This window comes from Pithys albifrons, chromosome 33 (genome assembly GCF_047495875.1).
Source record: "Pithys albifrons albifrons isolate INPA30051 chromosome 33, PitAlb_v1, whole genome shotgun sequence".
In the NCBI taxonomy this organism is placed as follows: Eukaryota; Metazoa; Chordata; class Aves; order Passeriformes; family Thamnophilidae; genus Pithys; species Pithys albifrons.
In genome coordinates, this window is record NC_092490.1 from 1,434,981 (window position 1) to 1,452,447 (window position 17,467).

The window sequence follows — 17,467 nt, forward strand, 5'->3', positions numbered from 1 at the left end:
TTTATTCATTTACTTATTTTATTTGTATATGTTTTAATATATCTTATATGTTTTTATTTATATATTTGTTTATTATTTTAATACTTTATTTTTACTCCCTCTATATTTTTTTAGTTTCCACTTATAAAACCTATTGTTAATTATTCATTATTAAACTGTTGTTGATTAATTATCATCCCACTGTGCCCTGTGCCCCCATGTGCCACAGAACCAACCCCACTGTGCCCTGTGCCCCCAGCCCCTGCTCTGCAGAGCGTTGCCAGAGGAACAGGAAACCTTTGCACAGACCCCACAAACTCAGGGAGAGGGATCAGGGCACAAAATGGGGCTGAAATGAAGCAAAGCTGCTTTTTATCCCAACAGGCCTTGGACAGTCCCACCTGGGGGGTGCTGGGTGTGTTGTTCACCCGTCTCCACTCATGCCCTGCCCTCACTCCAACCCACACTGGCTGCAGGTTCCTGCCTGGAACAGCCTTGGGGCTCTCCTGCCAAGTGGAGGTGACCAGTTGTTCCAAACATCTCTCTGGGGAGAGTTTGATGGGATGCAAAGCCACTGAGGAAATGGGAATCCCAAATCCATGGGCACAAGTGTCTCTGTGCCCTGAACACCACCCCAAACCCTCCTCACCCCCCTGCCCACCTGAAAACCCAGGACTTTGGGGTCCTTTTCCAGCCTTCTCCTCCCTATTTCCCATTTGTGTCTCACTCTGGAGCACCACCAGCTCACAGTGCTGATCTTCACAGCTTCTCTTGCCATCAGCCCAGTTTCCCAATTCCTTGCAGAGCCAGGAGCTGAGGGAGCTCAGGGGGTGCAGCAGCCTGGGACACAGGGCTGGAGTGGAGAACCTGAAACCTCCTGGAATGGGCTCAGTTTGCAGCCCTTGGCAGGGCTGGGAGTCAGTGGCCATGGGACCCTCCAGCCCTCAGCTCCTCCCTCAGCTCCATCCCTCCCCTCCCAGCTGGGTTGGCTTCCCTGGGGCTTCCTGGGGCTGCTTTTGGCCACCAAGGGAAGGCTCTTGGAGGCAAAATTGTAATTATTCTGGAGGTTTTCCAAGCCTTTCCCTGCTTTTTCAAGCCCAGATCTCATTTTAGAAGCAACCAAAACGAAGTTTCCCCATGAGTTTGGAAACCTCAACATGGGGATGGAGAAGGAAATGGACCCCAAAGGAACAGACCCAAAAGTCTTCCCAGAGCCTGAAATAACCATTTTTCTGCACAAATACACTCTCTGTGACGTTTCCTGGTTGGAGAAGGTCCATCCCCAGATGTCTCAGATTGGCACAAACTGTTTCCCTGTCCATGACAACTCCTGAGAGTGACACTGCCCTCGGACACCCTCTCACATCATGACTGAGGTGAGTCTGGCCCCAAAAAATGGCACCAGCCAGGCCTCTTATCTGTTTTTTAAAAACATATTTCTACATTCTGCAGCCTCCCCTGTGCCTGGGGAAATGGGGCTGAGCACAGCCAGGGCAAGGGGCTCACTGGGAATGCAGAAACACCTGCGGGGTCAATGCTTGGGCCAAACAGGAGGGAAACTGGTGGAAATTCATTACATTGATTTAAAAAGCTTTTAACTGAGGTTCTTGATATGAGGTTGAAGCATGTGAGGGGCTGGAGCTCTGCAGTCACAGGCAGATGAGCAGGAGACAGGTGCTGTTGGGTGTTTCTTCTTCAAAATATGGGCTGGGAGGGACTTGAAAAGGCTTATGCTTTTGGGTTTTACCCAATCTTTGTCCTCTTTGATCCCCTGACAGGAGTTCTGACCTGGATCCCAGGGATGGCCTCACTCCCACTGGGAAGGGATGAGTCTGGGATTTGACTGAATTTTCTTCTCCCCTCCCCCAAGTGTCATTTTGCACCCCCCACACTCACATTTTCCCCAGGTTTGAGACACTTGGACTATTTCATGAAACAACCACCAATTCCCAGCCTTGTCCTCTTTTTTTTCTTTGTGTTTTTGGGTGTTAAGTCCAGTTTTGGGCCAGCCCCAGAACCCTCCAGCAGTATTTGTTAAAAGAAGTATACGGACTTTTTTTTCTCATGTATCCAAAACCTGAGGAAAAAAACAAAAAAAAGAGAAAAAAATCAGGAAAATGCTCAAGTTTCTTTCAGCAGCAGGAAACAGGGCAAAAGAGGATAAACCCAAAACCACGGGGACCCCACAAGGGAGCAGGGCAAGGACTCCAACCCCTCTCTCTAAGCAGCAGCACCAACAACAACTGAGTGGGACCCCCATTCCCAGCTCCCTGCACCGCTGAGGGGGGAGGAGGCACAACTGGGAAGGAGGGAGGGGTGGGGGGAAGGGGTTTGTCGGGTTTAGTTCTACTTCTCATTCTCCTGGTTTAGTTCTGGCAGTAACAATTTAATTCACACGCCCACTCGGAGTCTGATTTGCCCAAGATGGTGCTCGGGGAGGGATCTCTCCCGCTCCCCATCCCAACTCCCGAGCCCTCCATTGGATTTTCCCTGCCCTGCCCGCTCGCAGAGGGAGGGAGAGCGGCTTTCGTGGGTGCCGCCCCCAGGCAGGGCCCCCGCACCCCCCGAGCTGTCCCGCAGCTCCCTCCTCAGCCGGCACGGATCCATCTGCTCGCAGAGCCCGGGCAGCATCTCGGCGGCTCCGCAGGGCACTCGCTGCTCCCTCCGGGCTCGCAGGGACCCCCCCGGCCTCCCCTGTTCCCCCCGCAGCCCCTCCCTGCCCATCCCCTCGGACCGCCGAGCCCGGCGGGAACGGGAATGGAGCGGCACAGGCAGCGCAGCGAGGCATGACGGGAGTTGTAGTACACGGGAATCTCAACATGGCGCGGGGCTCCGGGCTCCGCCCCGACCGCTGCAGTTCTGAACGTCGATTGGCTGGGAGCGGTGACGGGCGGGCTCGGTGGCCAATGGGAGTGGCACAGACGGAAGGCGGGACGTGGGAACACCGCGTGGAGCGGAGAGCGGCGAGTTTGGAGGGACTCGGTGCGGGTTTTGGGGGTCCCTCCTGACCCCCCACAGACTGCAAGACCCCCCGGCGCCGTGTTGGCCGTGACGGTGAAAGTCGAGAAGCCGGGTAAGCCCCTCCCCCAACCCCGGGACTGCCGTGAGGTCCCTCCCAACAGCCCCCCAAAAACCCCCCTGAGATCCCCAAAACCCCCCTGAGATCCCGAAACCCCACCTGAGACCTCCAAAACTGCCCCAGGATGCCCCAAATGCCCTCCTGGACCTGCCAGAGCTCCTGAAAACACCCCAGGCATCCCCTCAAAACCCCCAGACTCTCCCAGAGCCCCCTAAAAATCCTGAGCCCCCCGCAAACACCGCAGAGAACCTCCCAGAGACCACCAAAACACCGCAGGGACCCCCCTGAACTTTCACCCAGACCCTGTAAACCATTTCCAATCCCCAAATGACCTGCCTGGTTAGGGGGAAAGGGTCACAGCCTGCAGGCAGTTCTTCAGCTTTTGGGCACCTTTTCGAAAGTCAAAGCCAAGACTTTGGAGAGTCAGAGGTTTGATTTGGAAATATTGTAAATCCTTCAGTGTTTGAAAAGAGGAAAACATGACAATAACCTGGGCTATGGAAAGTGTCCCTGCCCACGGCAGGGCTTGGAAAGGGATGAGCTTGAAGGGCCCTTCCAACCCAAACAATCATGTGATTCTGAGAATTGAGCTTGAGGAATTAGTTAAAAAACAAACTCCTCCTCTGGCCTTGGATGCATTTCCAACACCTCTGCTAGTTTAGGGCTGCTTTAGAGTTGGATTAGTGCTTTTTTAAAGCTTATTTGGGGCTGTTTATGGCTCGTTTTAGAGCTGGGTTTAGGGGTGGTTTAGTGACACATTAATGTCAAAGTTTTCAATACCTGTATAAATACCAAATTATTTTTCAAGTACTCTCAGCACTCAAAAAGTCAATTTGATGCATTAATTTCTCAGTATTATATTCTTTTTTGTAGTGCTTTACAATAATATTAGATTTATATCTTATTAAAACTGCTACAGTTCCTCACCCCAGCTGATAGCACTAAAAAGTGTGGCATTAAAAACATTCCCTCCACATTGTGGAATGGTGTCTCATACCTGTAATGTGCCAATGCAAAAGGATAATTGAGGGACTGAGTTCCAGTTTAACTTGTATATGACAAGAAGAAAGCCTAAAAATATGTGTGTTCTGTCCCAGGTAACTCCAACCATGAGAAGATCCAGGGTGTAAATATTAATTAGGATTAATCAATCCTCAAGCTGCACACCCAGTTACTCCTTACAACTAAGAGAAAAATCCTCAGTGGATAAAAGCTGATTCACGAACTGTAATTTTAGACTTGGAGTCTGAAAAGTTCTTTCTATCCCAGGAAAATGTGAACAGCTGAGGGTGTGGCTGATAGAAGTTATTCCCCCAGTCCCACATCAATATCAAAAAGAATTAAAATTTAAAAAGTTTTGTTACAATCCAGGTCCCGACATAACTCACCCATGCAAAGCTTTTTGATTCTAAAAGCTGATAGAAAATGGGAGATTTATGTTGCATTATTGGCAAGTCCATGTGTTGGTTTCCTGGGTAAACCTGGGACTTTCTGCTCCTCTGGTGCTGCTCTGCCCTCAGCCCTGGGCTTGGTGACCAAAGCAGTGAAGTACCAATGGAGATCAAACTGGTGAGCTGAGGGACTCCAGATTTTGCTGGGACTTGTCCTGAAGATCTCAAGGAGAGTTGAGGAATATTCATTTCCCAGATAAATTTGGGGCACCACGTTTTCTGTTAAGCATTAGTGTCAAAGTTTTCAATACCTGTATAAATACCAACTTATTTTTCAAGTGCTATAATCATTTAAAAATCAATTTTATATAGTTTTTCTCTATTATCATATGTTTTTATAGTATTTTACAGTTTTAACCTAATTATGTTATTATAACTTGCAAATCAGCATTCAGAATATCACAACATCCAGAAAATCCTTTTGTTCTGAGAGAATTCACTCTTTCTCTTTCTTTCTTTCTTTCTTTCTTTCTTTCTTTCTTTCTTTCTTTCTTTCTTTCTTTCTTTTTTTCTTTCTTTCTTTCTTTCTTTCTTTCTTTCTTTCTTTCTTTCTTTCTTTCTTTCTTTCTTTCTTTCTTTCTTTCTTTTTCTTTCTTTCTTTTTCTTTCTTTCTTTTTCTTTCTTTCTTTCTTTTTCTTTCTTTCTTTTTCTTTCTTTCTTTCTTCCTCTTTCTTTACTTTCTTTCTTTCCTTTTTTCCTCTTTCTTTACTTTCTTTCTTTCCTTTCTTCCTCTTTCTTTACTTTCTTTCTTTCCTTTCTTCCTCTTTCTTTACTTTCCTTCTTTCCTTTCTTTCTTTCTTTTTTTTTTCTTTCTTCCTCTTTCACTCTTTTTCTCTTTCCATCTTTCCTTCCTCCTTTCTTTCTTTCCTTTCCAGATCCCTAAGTACTTTTTATTCAGGATATTCAACTACTATTTTCTTTCCACACCAGATTCTTCCAATATTTAATTTTAAATGTATAAATCTCTTCCTTTGTTTTGTTTTATCCACTGTTTTTGTCATCCCTACAAGTTTCAGAACAATATTTTCCTTATTTGCTAATACTTTTGAGATGCAAGTAAAGCCCAGTGCAATTTTCAGTCAGTTCATGGCCTTCTGAACTATATAATGGCAGCTACTCTGAGGGAATTGCCTTTAAAATTGTGTATTTTTGCTGGAAAATTAGTTCATTGATAATTACATTCTAATTCCTTGAGGAATTGTTCCAGGGAGGGTTCATGGGGATTCCAGGCTGAAACCAGACATCATTTAAAATTCAAGTTACAAACCTGTCTCAGTGTACACGAGATGTTTCTCCTTAAAGGCCGAAGTCTAAGTTATAAGTTGTTGTTTTCCATAACTTGGCAGGTGGCAAGGCCAGACACGGACCAAAAATAATGGCATCTCATCACACCTCAATACACAGGGGTCCCCTTGTGTAGGCTCCCCTTTCTCCAGGCCCCTATTTCAGGGTCCTGGGGCTCCCCCTTTTCCACATTCCCCCCTCTCCAAGCTGCCGGGGATCTCTCAGCTCAGCTATCGCCCCTCTCTGCTCCCCATCCCTACAAGTCACCAGGCATCTGGTGTCCATAAAAAGCTGCAAAACAATAAGATGCAGGCAAAAGAAACCCTCAGAAATATCAAAACTGCAAAGCATCAAGATTCAGCCAAAACCCATTTCCAAATATGTAGATTAAGCTAAAAAATCCATCCCAGAAGTTCACCTTCTCTGGTCTTTTCAATTTGGGGTTCGGGGTTCCACCCTGTCTGAGCTGCCGGGGGACCCACGTGTATTAGGACGGATGGGAAGATGTTCTCCCTCAGCCCGGCGGGGAGACCTGTTCTCCCTGAGCCCGGCGGGGAGACCTGTTCTCCCTCACAACGGCGCCAGGCAGTGCTCCAAACCTGCTCTGTCCGACCTGCTCGGCTCACGCTGCGAATGGGTGGGGGTGGAGGGGGGCGGGGCCGAGCCTGGAACACCCCCGGGAGAAGAGGAGGGGACAGCCATGCTCCTCCTTTTCCTCTTCCTTTTCCAGGGTTCCATCTGCACCCGAAGAAGTCTCGGGTGAGCGGGAGAACAGGGTGGGAAAGAGAAGGGGCCCCCAAACTCCACAGTGCCCCCGCTGCCCCACCAAGGGCCGTAAGGGCTGTGCCATGGAACACGAGAGCCGGGATGGTCACGGACAAAGCCCCCAAGGGCACCAGGATGTGCCGCTCCTTGGAGCCCGCGCTGGGGCTGCCACGGGGCGGGGCCGGAGCTGCACACAGGGACGGCAAAGGGCCCCGACAAAGTGCTGTGGGACCCCGGAGCCGAGCCTCGAATAGCCTGGGGGGGCTCTGGGGGTTTGGTTTGTGTTCGGGGGGATGGTTGAGAGACCCCAAAAGCTGAGCTGGGAATACCCCTTGGGAGATATTGGGGGTCCCTGGGAGGTGTTTTTGGGTGTCCCAGTGTCGGGTCCCGGCGGAGCCCCTTGGTGGGTGAGGGAATGTGGGGACCCCCTTGGGGGGTTGGTGTGCCTGGGTCAGGCCCTTCATTGGCAGGTTGGGGAGGGGGCACCCCAATATACATGGGACCCCCAGCAGCCCGGACAGGGGAGCGCCCCCAAACCCCAAAGTGGAGAGACCCAGAGAGGGGGAATTCCTGAGAGGGATTATTTTCGCCGAGTCCTGGTGTTTTGGGCTGAATCTTGTGGGTGCAAGGGGGACACAGTGCTGGGGAAAGGGATTTCAGAGGGAAGGAGGGCTAAGGAAAGGGGAGTAGGGGTTTGGAGGAGTGGGATGGGGAGTCCAGGGATCCCCAATGTTGAAAAAAGGAGGTCTTGAGGTAGGGACACCGAGAGTAGCTGGGAAAAGGGTTAAAATTTCTCCCCAATGTTCCAAACAGGGCAGAGTATGTAGTCTGGAAATGCAAGAGTGGGGGTCCCAGAGTCAAGAAAAAGAGGGCTGTGGGGGCTGGAGTAGGTGGGATGGCCAGGAAAGGGGGTGCAGGAGGGTATTGGTGCAGGATAAGGGGGTGCTGGGGCATCCCAGTGCCTGGAAATGAGGGATCAGGAAGGTCCCAAGGTCAAGAAAAAGCAAGACTAGACGTGGGGAGAGGTGGTTGGGGGCTGCAGGTTGTGTCTGTGATGAGAAAAGTGAAGTCCAGGGGGTGGCAGGGTAAAGGAACAGGGAGTGTGGAGTTTGGGAGAGACAGGATGGTGTTCCAATCTGCTTAAATATTGCAGACATAGCTTGGATTCAAAATGTTTTCCCCCAAAAAACTAAAACTCAATCCATATTACCCCTTAATTTAAAAAAATATTTATCATTAATTAAGAAATTATTAAAAAAAATGCAGAGAGAGAGGGAAATAAGAACAGTTAAAAAAACTCTAAGAGTACTTTTTAGAAGCAAAGAAAAAAGTTTACCACCAAACCCAACTTTTTCTGCCAAGCTATTTTGTGTGTGTGTGTGTGAGAAGCGATGTTGTCTCTGTTCCTGTAGGCAGAGGTGTGGAATGCAGCTCTTGCAATGCAGATGTGATGCTCAGTCTGTGCTGCTCTCCCTTGTGCAGCCGGGCTGCTCCTCACTCTCTGCAGAGCTCTCGGGCTCCGTGGAGCTGTCGCTCACGGGCAGCAGCGGTGCAGCCACCCCAGGGTGAACAGGGCCAGGGCTGGGTCAGCAGGAGCAGAGCTGACGCAGGGAGCAAGGCAGAGCTCAGCTTTCTCCTCAGTCTGCAGGGGCAGGCAGGCAAGCAGCTTGGGGGGTGAAGGAGGAGGGTAAGAAGGTGAGATGGGTGAGGCAGGGGGAGGTGGGAGAGGTTCTTGGCTGTGGTTCTCTCTCTCCATTCTCCACACTCCCTACGCAGCAAAATTCCAAGGTGTTCTATGGGAGTTTTTATGGAGTCCAAGAAAGCTTAGACATTCTTTCTACACATAGCTTGAAAATTTCATAAAAGCAGGAAATAGTTTTAGCTCAGTTATTAGAAGAAGAGGATGGTTCTGTGAGTTCTCATCAGGAAGAATTTTGGCTAAATTTGCTGCCATGACTTGCAGGAAGCTTGGTGAAAGGCTTTGGCAGGTGTTTGTTTGTAAGAGAATTCTGGCTTTCTGTGGAAATGCTGACAGGAAATTATGTGAGATGACTGGAACTGGGGGCCTGAGGGTCCCTGGTGTCAAAGAAAAGGGGGATCCAGGGCATGGGAGAGGCAGGATGGGCAGGAAAAGCGGGACAGGAGGATCCTGGAGAACATGGAATGGCTGCACAGGGGGGTCCCAGAGCCTGGGAAAAGGAGGTGCAGAGGGATCCTAAGAATAATAGGGAAGAGAAGGAGAAAACAATGGGATGGAGCTCCAAAGTGGCAATTTCCAGAGGCAGAAAAGTGGGGAGAGGGTGGGGAAGTGTCGCCAGGGAAAGGGATCCCGGAGGGTATCTGCTGTTCAGGGCCAGAGCAGGGACTGGGAATAAGGATTTTGGGAATTTAGGGCAGTTGGAGGGGGGTTTCCCTCCCCCTGCTGCCCATCGTGTGCTTCCCAGAGCCCAGTCACTCCCAGTATGAGCCCAGTCACCTCTAGTATGAGCCCAGCTGTATCCACTATATCTCAGTTGCCCACAACATAATCCTAGTTGGCCCAGTATGACCGTAATCTGTCCCAATATGGTCTCAGTGCCACGCAGTAGCCCCCAGTATAGACGCAAACACTCTGACTTTCTCCCAGTTGTCCCATGTGTGGTCTCAGTTTTCTGCTCGCATAGTCCCAGTCACTCCCACTGTGGTCCCAGTCACCCTCGGTATGGTTCCAGTGACTTCCAGTGTCTGCCAATATGGTGTCAGGATGATCCCAGTTGCCCCCAGTCTTTGCCAGGAGGAACCCAATGCTCCTGGAACACGTGGAGGACCCACCCAGAGGAAGGTCCCTCCAAGTTCTGTGGCTGCAGGAAGAGCCCCGAGTTGTCGAGCGCCCCCAGAGCCACCCCAGGCAGTAGAAGGTGGTCCCACAAACCGTCCTGCTGCCCCCTCGTGTCCTCCAGCTGTGGCCCAGGTCGTCCTAGTGTTATCCCAGTTGCCTTCAACTTGGTTCCACTTGCTTCCAGTATCAGTCCAGTGTCATACCATTAGCTCCAAGTGTTCTCCCAGTTTTTTTCCAGTCATGGCCGGTATGATCCGAGTCACTCCCAGATAGTCTCATTATGATCCCAGTATGACTCCAGTGTGCATCCAGTTTCTCCCAATATTAACCCAGTACCCCCCACATGCTTCCAGTTACTTCCTTTTACCCCTACTATGGTTCCACTCACTCCCAGTATATCCCATTGGAGGGGTGGCTTTATATGTTAGAGAGTCTCTTGACTCTGTTGAACTTGAGGTCAGCAGTGACAAGGCTGAGTGTCTGTGGACCAGAATCTGGGGGAAGGCCAACAGGGCTGACACCCTTGTGGGTGTCTGTTACAGGCCACCCAACCAGGATGATGAAGGAGATGAATTATTCTACAAGCAGCTGGCAGATGTCTCAAAATTTCCAGCCCTTGTTATTGTAGGTGACTTGAACCCTCCAGATATCTGCTGGGAGCTCAACACAGCAGAGAAGAGGCAGTCTGGGGGATTCCTGGAGTGTATAGACAAGAATTTCTAGCTTCAGCTTGTAAATGAACCTACCAGGGGTGGGGCTCCTGGACACCTGCTGTTTACAAACAGAGAGGGGCTGGTGGGAGATGTAGTGGTCAGAGGCTGTCTGGGTAGAGCAACCATGAAATAATAGAATTTTCAATACTCAGGGATGCAAGGAGGGCCATCAATAAAACCTCTATGCTGGACATCCAGATGGCAGATTTCAGCCTGGTCAGAAGACCGGTCCAGAGTATACCCTGGGAAAAAACCCTTAAAAACAAGGGGGTACAGGAGGGATGGATGTCCTACAAGAAGTAAGTCTTGAGTGCACAGGAACAGCCTGTCCTGGTGTGCCAAAAGGGAAGCCAGTGGGGAAGACATCCATCTTGGTTGAACAGGAAGATTCTGAAGGAAATCAGTGATAAAAAGAGAGCTGACTGAGTGTGGAAAAAAAGGGCTGGCTATTTAGGAAGAGTTTAGGAACATAGTTAGGTCCTGTAAGAAGGAAATGAGAGAGAAAAATGCAATTTGAAGTCAGTTGGGCTACTTCTGTTAGGGAGGAGAAAAAGTTCTTCTATGAATATGTTATTAGGAAAAGGAGGGACAAGAAAAACCTCCATTCTTTGTTGAACTTGGGGGGAACATAGTTACCAGAGATGAGGAGAAGGCTGAGGTACTTAACACCTATTTTCCCTCAGTTTTCACCAGTAAGACAGGTGGCCCTGAGGACAACTGGCCTCCTGAACTGGTAGAAAAGAGAAAGGGAGCTGAATAGTCCCGCTGTGTTCCAGGAGGAAACAGTGACTTACCTGAATCCTCAAAAGTATGTGAGGCCAGATGGGATCCATCCTGGGGTGATGAGGGAGCTGCTGGAAGACCTTGCCATGCCACTCTTGATCATCTTCCAACAGTCGTGGTTGTCTGGGGAGGTCCCACGCGATTGGCAGTTGGACATTGTCACCCCAATCCACAGAAAGGGCTAGAAAGCTGACCCTGGCAACTCCAGGCCTGTCAGCCTGACCTCAGTGCCAGGCAGGGTTATGGAGCAGATCACCCTGAGTGCAATCACACAGCACCTTCAAAATGGACAAGGGATTAGACCCAACCATCATGAGTTTAGGAGGGGCAGGTCCTGTCTGACCAACCTGATCTCTCTATATGATCAGGTGACCCACCTGGTGGATGAGGGTGAAGCTGTGGATGTTTCTGTCTAGACTTCAGCAAGGCCTTTGAGACTGTCTCCCATAATATACTCCTGGAAATGCTGGTGGCCCATGGCTTGGACAGGTGTCCCCTCTGCTGGATTAGGAGGTGGCTGCAGGGTCAAGCCCAGAGAGTGCTGACGAATGGGGCTGTGTCCAGCTGCTGGCTGGTCACCAGTGGTGTCCCCAGGGGTCTGTGTTGGGTCCAGTCCTGTTTAACACCTTTATTGATGATTTAGATGAGGGGATTGAGACCATCATTAGCAAATGTGCTGATGACACCAAGTTGGGAGGGAGTGTCGACCTGCTGGAAGGCAGGAGGGCTCTGCAGAGGGATCTGGGTAGACTGGAGAGATGGGCTGATTCCAGTGGGATGAGGTTTTACAAGGCTAAATGAAGGTCCTGCCCTTTGGCCACAACAATCCCCTGCAGCGCTCCAGGCTGGGCACAGAGTGGCTGGAGAGCAGCCAGGCAGAGGGACCTGGGGGGACTGAGTGACAGGAAGCTCAACAAGAGCCCACAGTGTGGCCAAGAAGGCCAAGAAGGCCAATGGGGTCCTGGCCTGGATCAAAACTAGCGTGGCCAGCAGGACCAGGGCAGTGACCCTTCCCCTGCACTCTGTGTTGTTGAGGCCACACCTTGAGTGTTGTACTCAGTTCTGGGCCTCTCAGTTCAGGAAAAATATTGAGGGGCTGGAACAGGTCCAGAGAAGAGCAACGAGGCTGGTGAAGGGACTGGAGCACAAGTGCTGTGGGGAGAGGCTGAGGGAGCTGGGGCTGTTTAGCCTGGAGAAGAGGAGGCTCAGGGGAGACCTTATTACTCTGTACAACTCCCTGAAAGAGGTTGTAGCCAGGTGGGGATTGGTCTCTTCTCCCAGGCAACCAACAGCAGGACAGGAGGGCAGGGGCTTAAGCTCTGCCAGGGGAGGTTTAGGTTGGATATCAGGAAGAAGTTCTTTCCAGAGAGAGTGGTCAGGCATTGGATTGGCCTTCCCAGGGAGGGGTTGGATTCTCCGACCCTGGAGGTTTTTAAGGTGAGACTGGACGTGGCACTGAGTGCCATGATCTGGTGATCAAAGTGGGGTTGGATTAGGGGTTGGACTTGATGATCCCGGAGGTCTCTTCCAACCCAACTGATTCTGTGATTCTGTGATAACAGAGCAGGGATGGTGGCAAGGCCCTGTCTTGGTAGAGGCAGAGCACAGGCCCAAGGTGAAGAGCAAAAGAGACAGAAGCTCCACCTCCTTCTCTTTTATACTTCTTGATGCTTCTTGATGCTGTCAGATGTAATGAAATACCTCTTTGGTTGCTTAAGTCAGGTGATGCTTGTCCCTTCTAATCTCTGTCACATCCTCTGGGCCTGATGAATTGAGGCCTTGCTGAAACTGAAGCTAAAACTACCACACCCCATTACATTCTATTCTCAAGCTCCATTTCTATGATGTTTCAGTATAGATTTAACATACTGAGAAATGACTTAACAAAATTCCAGGGATCTTGCTTTCAACTCACCAGATCCTGGGACTGAGAGGATTCTCCTCAAATAATATTTTGGGTGTCACTGCAGTGCTCAGTGGAGCATCCACAATTTTGTCCCACCTGGGTCATCAATAATTGTCACCAAAAGTCATCAGGAGGAAATGAGACCCTCCATTCCCCCCTTTGGAGTGTCTGTGAGCCAGACAGTCCTTTATTCTGGGCAGAGACAGGGAGAGAATCTTTCCAGCTTCATACAAACCCTTAGAAGGCTTTTCATGTATTTATACATTTTATCAACCAAATTAACCTTTATCTTAATCTTCTAAGATAAAGTAAACAAACTTTCACAGAGAGAAAGGACTTCACAGTATGAATCTATGAGATTCAAAGTGAAGACATTTTATTTCACACAGCACATGGTTTATATAGGGTTAGAGGTACATCTTATTGGCTAAAAGGTCTCACCCCAACACACTAGAACTTCTAATTGGTTAAAAGCCTATCTCTCACAAGTCCCGTGTTTGTATTATCTCATCCCGATGTTTTGAGGTCCATGTCTGGAGATCAGGAAGGCAGTTGAGACGCTCTCGTGAAAACACTCGCAAGGAGTGACCGTTTCCTAACGGACAAACAGCAGGTGTGTGTCCTTGGAGGCTGAAGTATCAGCATGATTCTCACGGAGCTGAAGCAGTTTGGATTGCTCAGAAATTAACTTTTTGCAAGCAATCTCACAACACTGAGGGGACCCCGTGGGGAGGAGCCGAGGTTGGGAGGAGCAGAACCAGCCCCAGGATGGATCAGTGGGGACTCCTGTGTGTCCCCTGTGACACTCACATAATACACAATTCCAAGGAACAATGTTCCTCTACTGTTTCTCTGCCAAAAACATCCTATTGAAAGGTTTTCTGTCAACATTTTGCTCAAAGCTCCCAAACAAACTTCCTGCCAGAGCATCCTGCTGGAGCCTGCCTGCCATAAAGGTTCCTGCTGTTGGGCTCGTAGCTGCCTGCCAAAAATCACGTCCAAACCTTTTGGAACACTATGAAAACTCAGAGAAGGCACCTTGAGAATTCAGGGAGGGAAAAGGAAAGAGAGCAATCCGGTTACCATAATGGAAAATCTCTCCCTACTTCCCCCTCTCTCACCTCCTTATGAGGACCAGACTTTGCTCAGCCCAGAAAGGCTAAAAAACACCTTTGGAGGAACAACTCTACATATCCAAAGACAGCATTCCAAGCCTCTTGGGGCCAGAGATATCTATCAAAATGGCAGAGAAACAGAAGAAAAAAAAAAAAAGGTAGAAACTGTTTTCCCCCACAGGGTATCTCAGCAAAAAAAGTAGCTTCTGGTGGTAAGTTTTTTCTTTGCTTCTAAAAGCAACCTTGGCTTTTCCCCTGCCTTTTTGTATCTCTTTCTGTACCTCATAACTCTCCACCAGACTGCAACTGTCCGCTGCACCCACAGGTTTTCCACTTTGGACTTTTCCTTTGGACTTGGGGGAGCCACACTGGGTTCAGCACAGGGGCTAACAAACCCCTTTGTGCTTGTGCCCCAGGGGGCTGGGTTATACTGCTGGGGTTTTGTGGGTTAAAACCAATTTTTCTCTTTCTGCCATTGCATTTATGGTAATATTTTCATTAAGTTGTAACTCTGACTTATAATCTGCCTTGTGTTGCGTTCATTTCTCCTGCCAGTTTACCTTTAAACCAGCACACCTCCCCACTTGGGGCTTCTACCACCCTCTGGAAGGATCTGAGCTGTGACCACTACTAGGACAGGACCAGAGACACCACTGGGTGAGGACCACTGCCTTGACTGCCTGTCCCAGCAGCACAGCCTGACTGCAGTGCTGACTCTCAAGGCTCCTGCCAGGGTTTTGGGGTGTGGGGGAGCTGAATCTTATGGAAGGGGGGCCATTCTGTCTCTGTGCTGTGGTCATGTGTGTTTTATGGGAGGGGGAGGCTGGGCACTAATTTGACTGGACAGAGTGGGCTGGGCTTGGGAAGTTTCTCCTCCTGAGTTTGTTTAGCCCAGTTTATGAGTTGTTTTCAGCATTTCTTCTTGGTAAAGAGTTGGAGTTTTTCCCCTCTTACATTTAGATGTATTTGTTCACTTTCTCAGCATTGCAGAAAGCTGAGTAGGGAATCCTGGGAAGGAGACTTCTCTCCACGATGACTCCCCATTGCAAATTATCTCAAAATGAGACACAGGTGCCTTTCTAGTGATAGATTTGACAGTAAAAACCCCCAACCAATGAGCTAACAAGTTGGTTTTTTACCCCATAACAGGATTTCTCCTTTCCAAACGTTGACAGGATGCAGAAGGAGACTGCGAAGAAGATGAAGATGCCGTGGGAGCCCCAGGCAGGTGAGGAGGAAATCAGTGCCCCTTTGCCCCTCTCTTGTACTGCATCTTCCAGCCCAGCATGGCCCCGGCTGCAGGACAACCCCGCTGCCGATGCCATCCTGCCAGGGCCGGGTTTGGAGGGATGTCCTTGGTCTTCCCTGTGGGCCGGAGGCAAATGCCCTGAGTGTCCTTGTTCCTTCCTGCCCCAGGCCCCGAGCTGAGCATGGAGAGCACGAAGGACAAATCCCCCGGGCAGAACTTCACAGTAGAGGCTGTTTTGAACAGTGCCATGGTACAGGAAGTCACTGGGGAGGAAAAGCCACGGCGATCCCACAGGAAGAGGAGCTCCAAGCCGAGCCAAGAGACACCCAAGGAGGAAACACCCAACGTGTCCGGGGAAGGCAGTCAAAGATTGAGCCAGAGCTCTGACCTGGTGATGCAGCAGCAACTTCAGAGAAGGGATAAGCGCTACAAGTGCTTGGAATGTGAGAAGAGCTTCAGCCAGAGCTCAGATCTGATTCGTCATCAGCACATCCACACTGGGGAACGGCCTTACACATGTGAGGAATGTGGGAAGAGCTTCAATCAGAGCTCCACCCTTAAGCAACACAAGAAGATCCACACTGGGGAATATCCCTACGAGTGTTCTGAGTGTGGGAAGAGGTGTCGGACCAGCTCCAATCTTCTCGTTCATCAGCGCACACACACGGGGGAGAGGCCCTTCTGCTGCACCGACTGCGGGAGGAGATTCAGTTCAAACTCCCACCTCATTGCTCACCGGCGTATCCACACTGGAGAGAGGCCTTACTTTTGTTGGGAGTGTGGGAAAAGCTTTAGGCAGAACTCTGAGCTTGTCATCCACCAGATGATCCACACTGGGGAGAGGCCCTACGAGTGTTCCGAGTGTGGGAAGAGGTTTCAGACAAGCTCACTTCTCCTCAGGCATCAGCGCATACACACAGGGGAGAGGCGTTTCCGCTGCACCGACTGCGGGAAGAGATTCAACCGCAACTTCAGCCTCATCAGGCACCGGCGTATCCACACTGGAGAGCGGCCTTACAAGTGTGACGAGTGCGGGAAGAGCTTCACCCAGAGCTGTAACTTGACCACACAGCAACGCAATCACCAGTAAGCGAAGCCCTATCCGTGCCCTAAATGTGGGAAGAGCTTTGTCTGGTGCTCCAACTCCATCACCCATCTCCAGAGCCACATTTTGAACAGAACTCATGAGCCATATTCCCAGTGATCCACGTTAGGAACACACCTGGCTGGTGTTCTCCTCATCCTCCTGGTTCTCTGTGGGCACTTGAATTTACACAGGAACATCCATGGTGTCATGGCTTTAGTTAGGCCCAGATTTAGGCTTTGTTTTCTAGTGCAGGCCTTGGACAATCAGCTGAGTTGAACCAGGTCAGGCCAGTTGACTTCTACAGACCAATGATATTGCCTACCATATTCTGACGTCATCTCTGAGAGAAAAAGAGACGGAGGAGGGGTCTTCCTTCTTCTTCCTGCTGGTTGAGCAAAGACTTGGGGTGAAGGTCAGAGCTCCTGGGGAGAGACCAAGGCCCTCCAGCAGTTTATTATCTTTTCTAGGGAATTAGAATTTTTTTCTAATTGCTCTTGTTTGCTTTTATTCTTAGTGTGTAGTTTGTATTTTATTTGGGTTTTACTTTTTCTCTCTATTCTGTTTAATACACCAAAATCTACTGAACTATCATCTGTTGTTTGTTTGTTGGGGTTTTTTTGGGGTGGGAGGAGGGTGGGGGAGGAGGAGGGACTTTTCCTCTGAAATGCTTCTTGGCATTTTGCTAAGTCAGAACCATCCCACGTGGGGACAGAGACTGATGTGTGAAATTCATTGGGAAGGGGAATTTGCTTAATTTTGAACATAAAAATCTCCCCTGCTCTCACTTAGTTCTTCTGGTGGCCAAAAGCAATCCTGAATGGCGTTTGAGATATTTTCCAAACTAAATAATTCTATAATTCTAATTCTCTAAAGGCCACCCAACTCAACCCCATATACATTCACATGATTCGGGTTTTTTGTGGTTTTCTTTAAATATTTTATTTGATTCATCTCCATCTCTTAAAATCACCTGAAATTGAAGTTTAAATAAAGAGATCTAACAAAGACATCTAAATTTCCATCATTCTCTTGGGAATTCGGGCAGGAATTTGGGGTTCAAACAGATATCCAGGAAGATTTCAGGGTTCTGTGGGGATTTGGGGTTTTTTTCTCAAAAACTGGAGGTGTCCAGACCGACTGACATTTCTCCATCATTTTGCAGTCCAATATCTGAGAGGGATTGATCTGTCAGCTCATAACACCTCAATCTCACCCCAAAATGGCTCCATGCCACCTTG

The 17,467-nt window shown here is 49.3% G+C and overlaps 2 protein-coding genes across 2 annotated transcripts in view; one reads left to right on the forward strand and one right to left on the reverse strand.

Moving 5' to 3' along the window:
• The window catches only part of LOC139684162 (uncharacterized), a 1,455,962-nt gene that overhangs the window by 1,398,719 nt on the left and 39,776 nt on the right, over positions 1 to 17,467 (reverse strand).
• The window catches only part of LOC139684161 (uncharacterized), a 1,434,678-nt gene that overhangs the window by 1,337,287 nt on the left and 79,924 nt on the right, over positions 1 to 17,467 (forward strand). Inside the window, 1 exon segment of the mRNA XM_071579762.1 lies at positions 15,557 to 16,276. Within this exon segment, the coding sequence (XP_071435863.1) occupies positions 15,557 to 16,276 (720 nt within the window).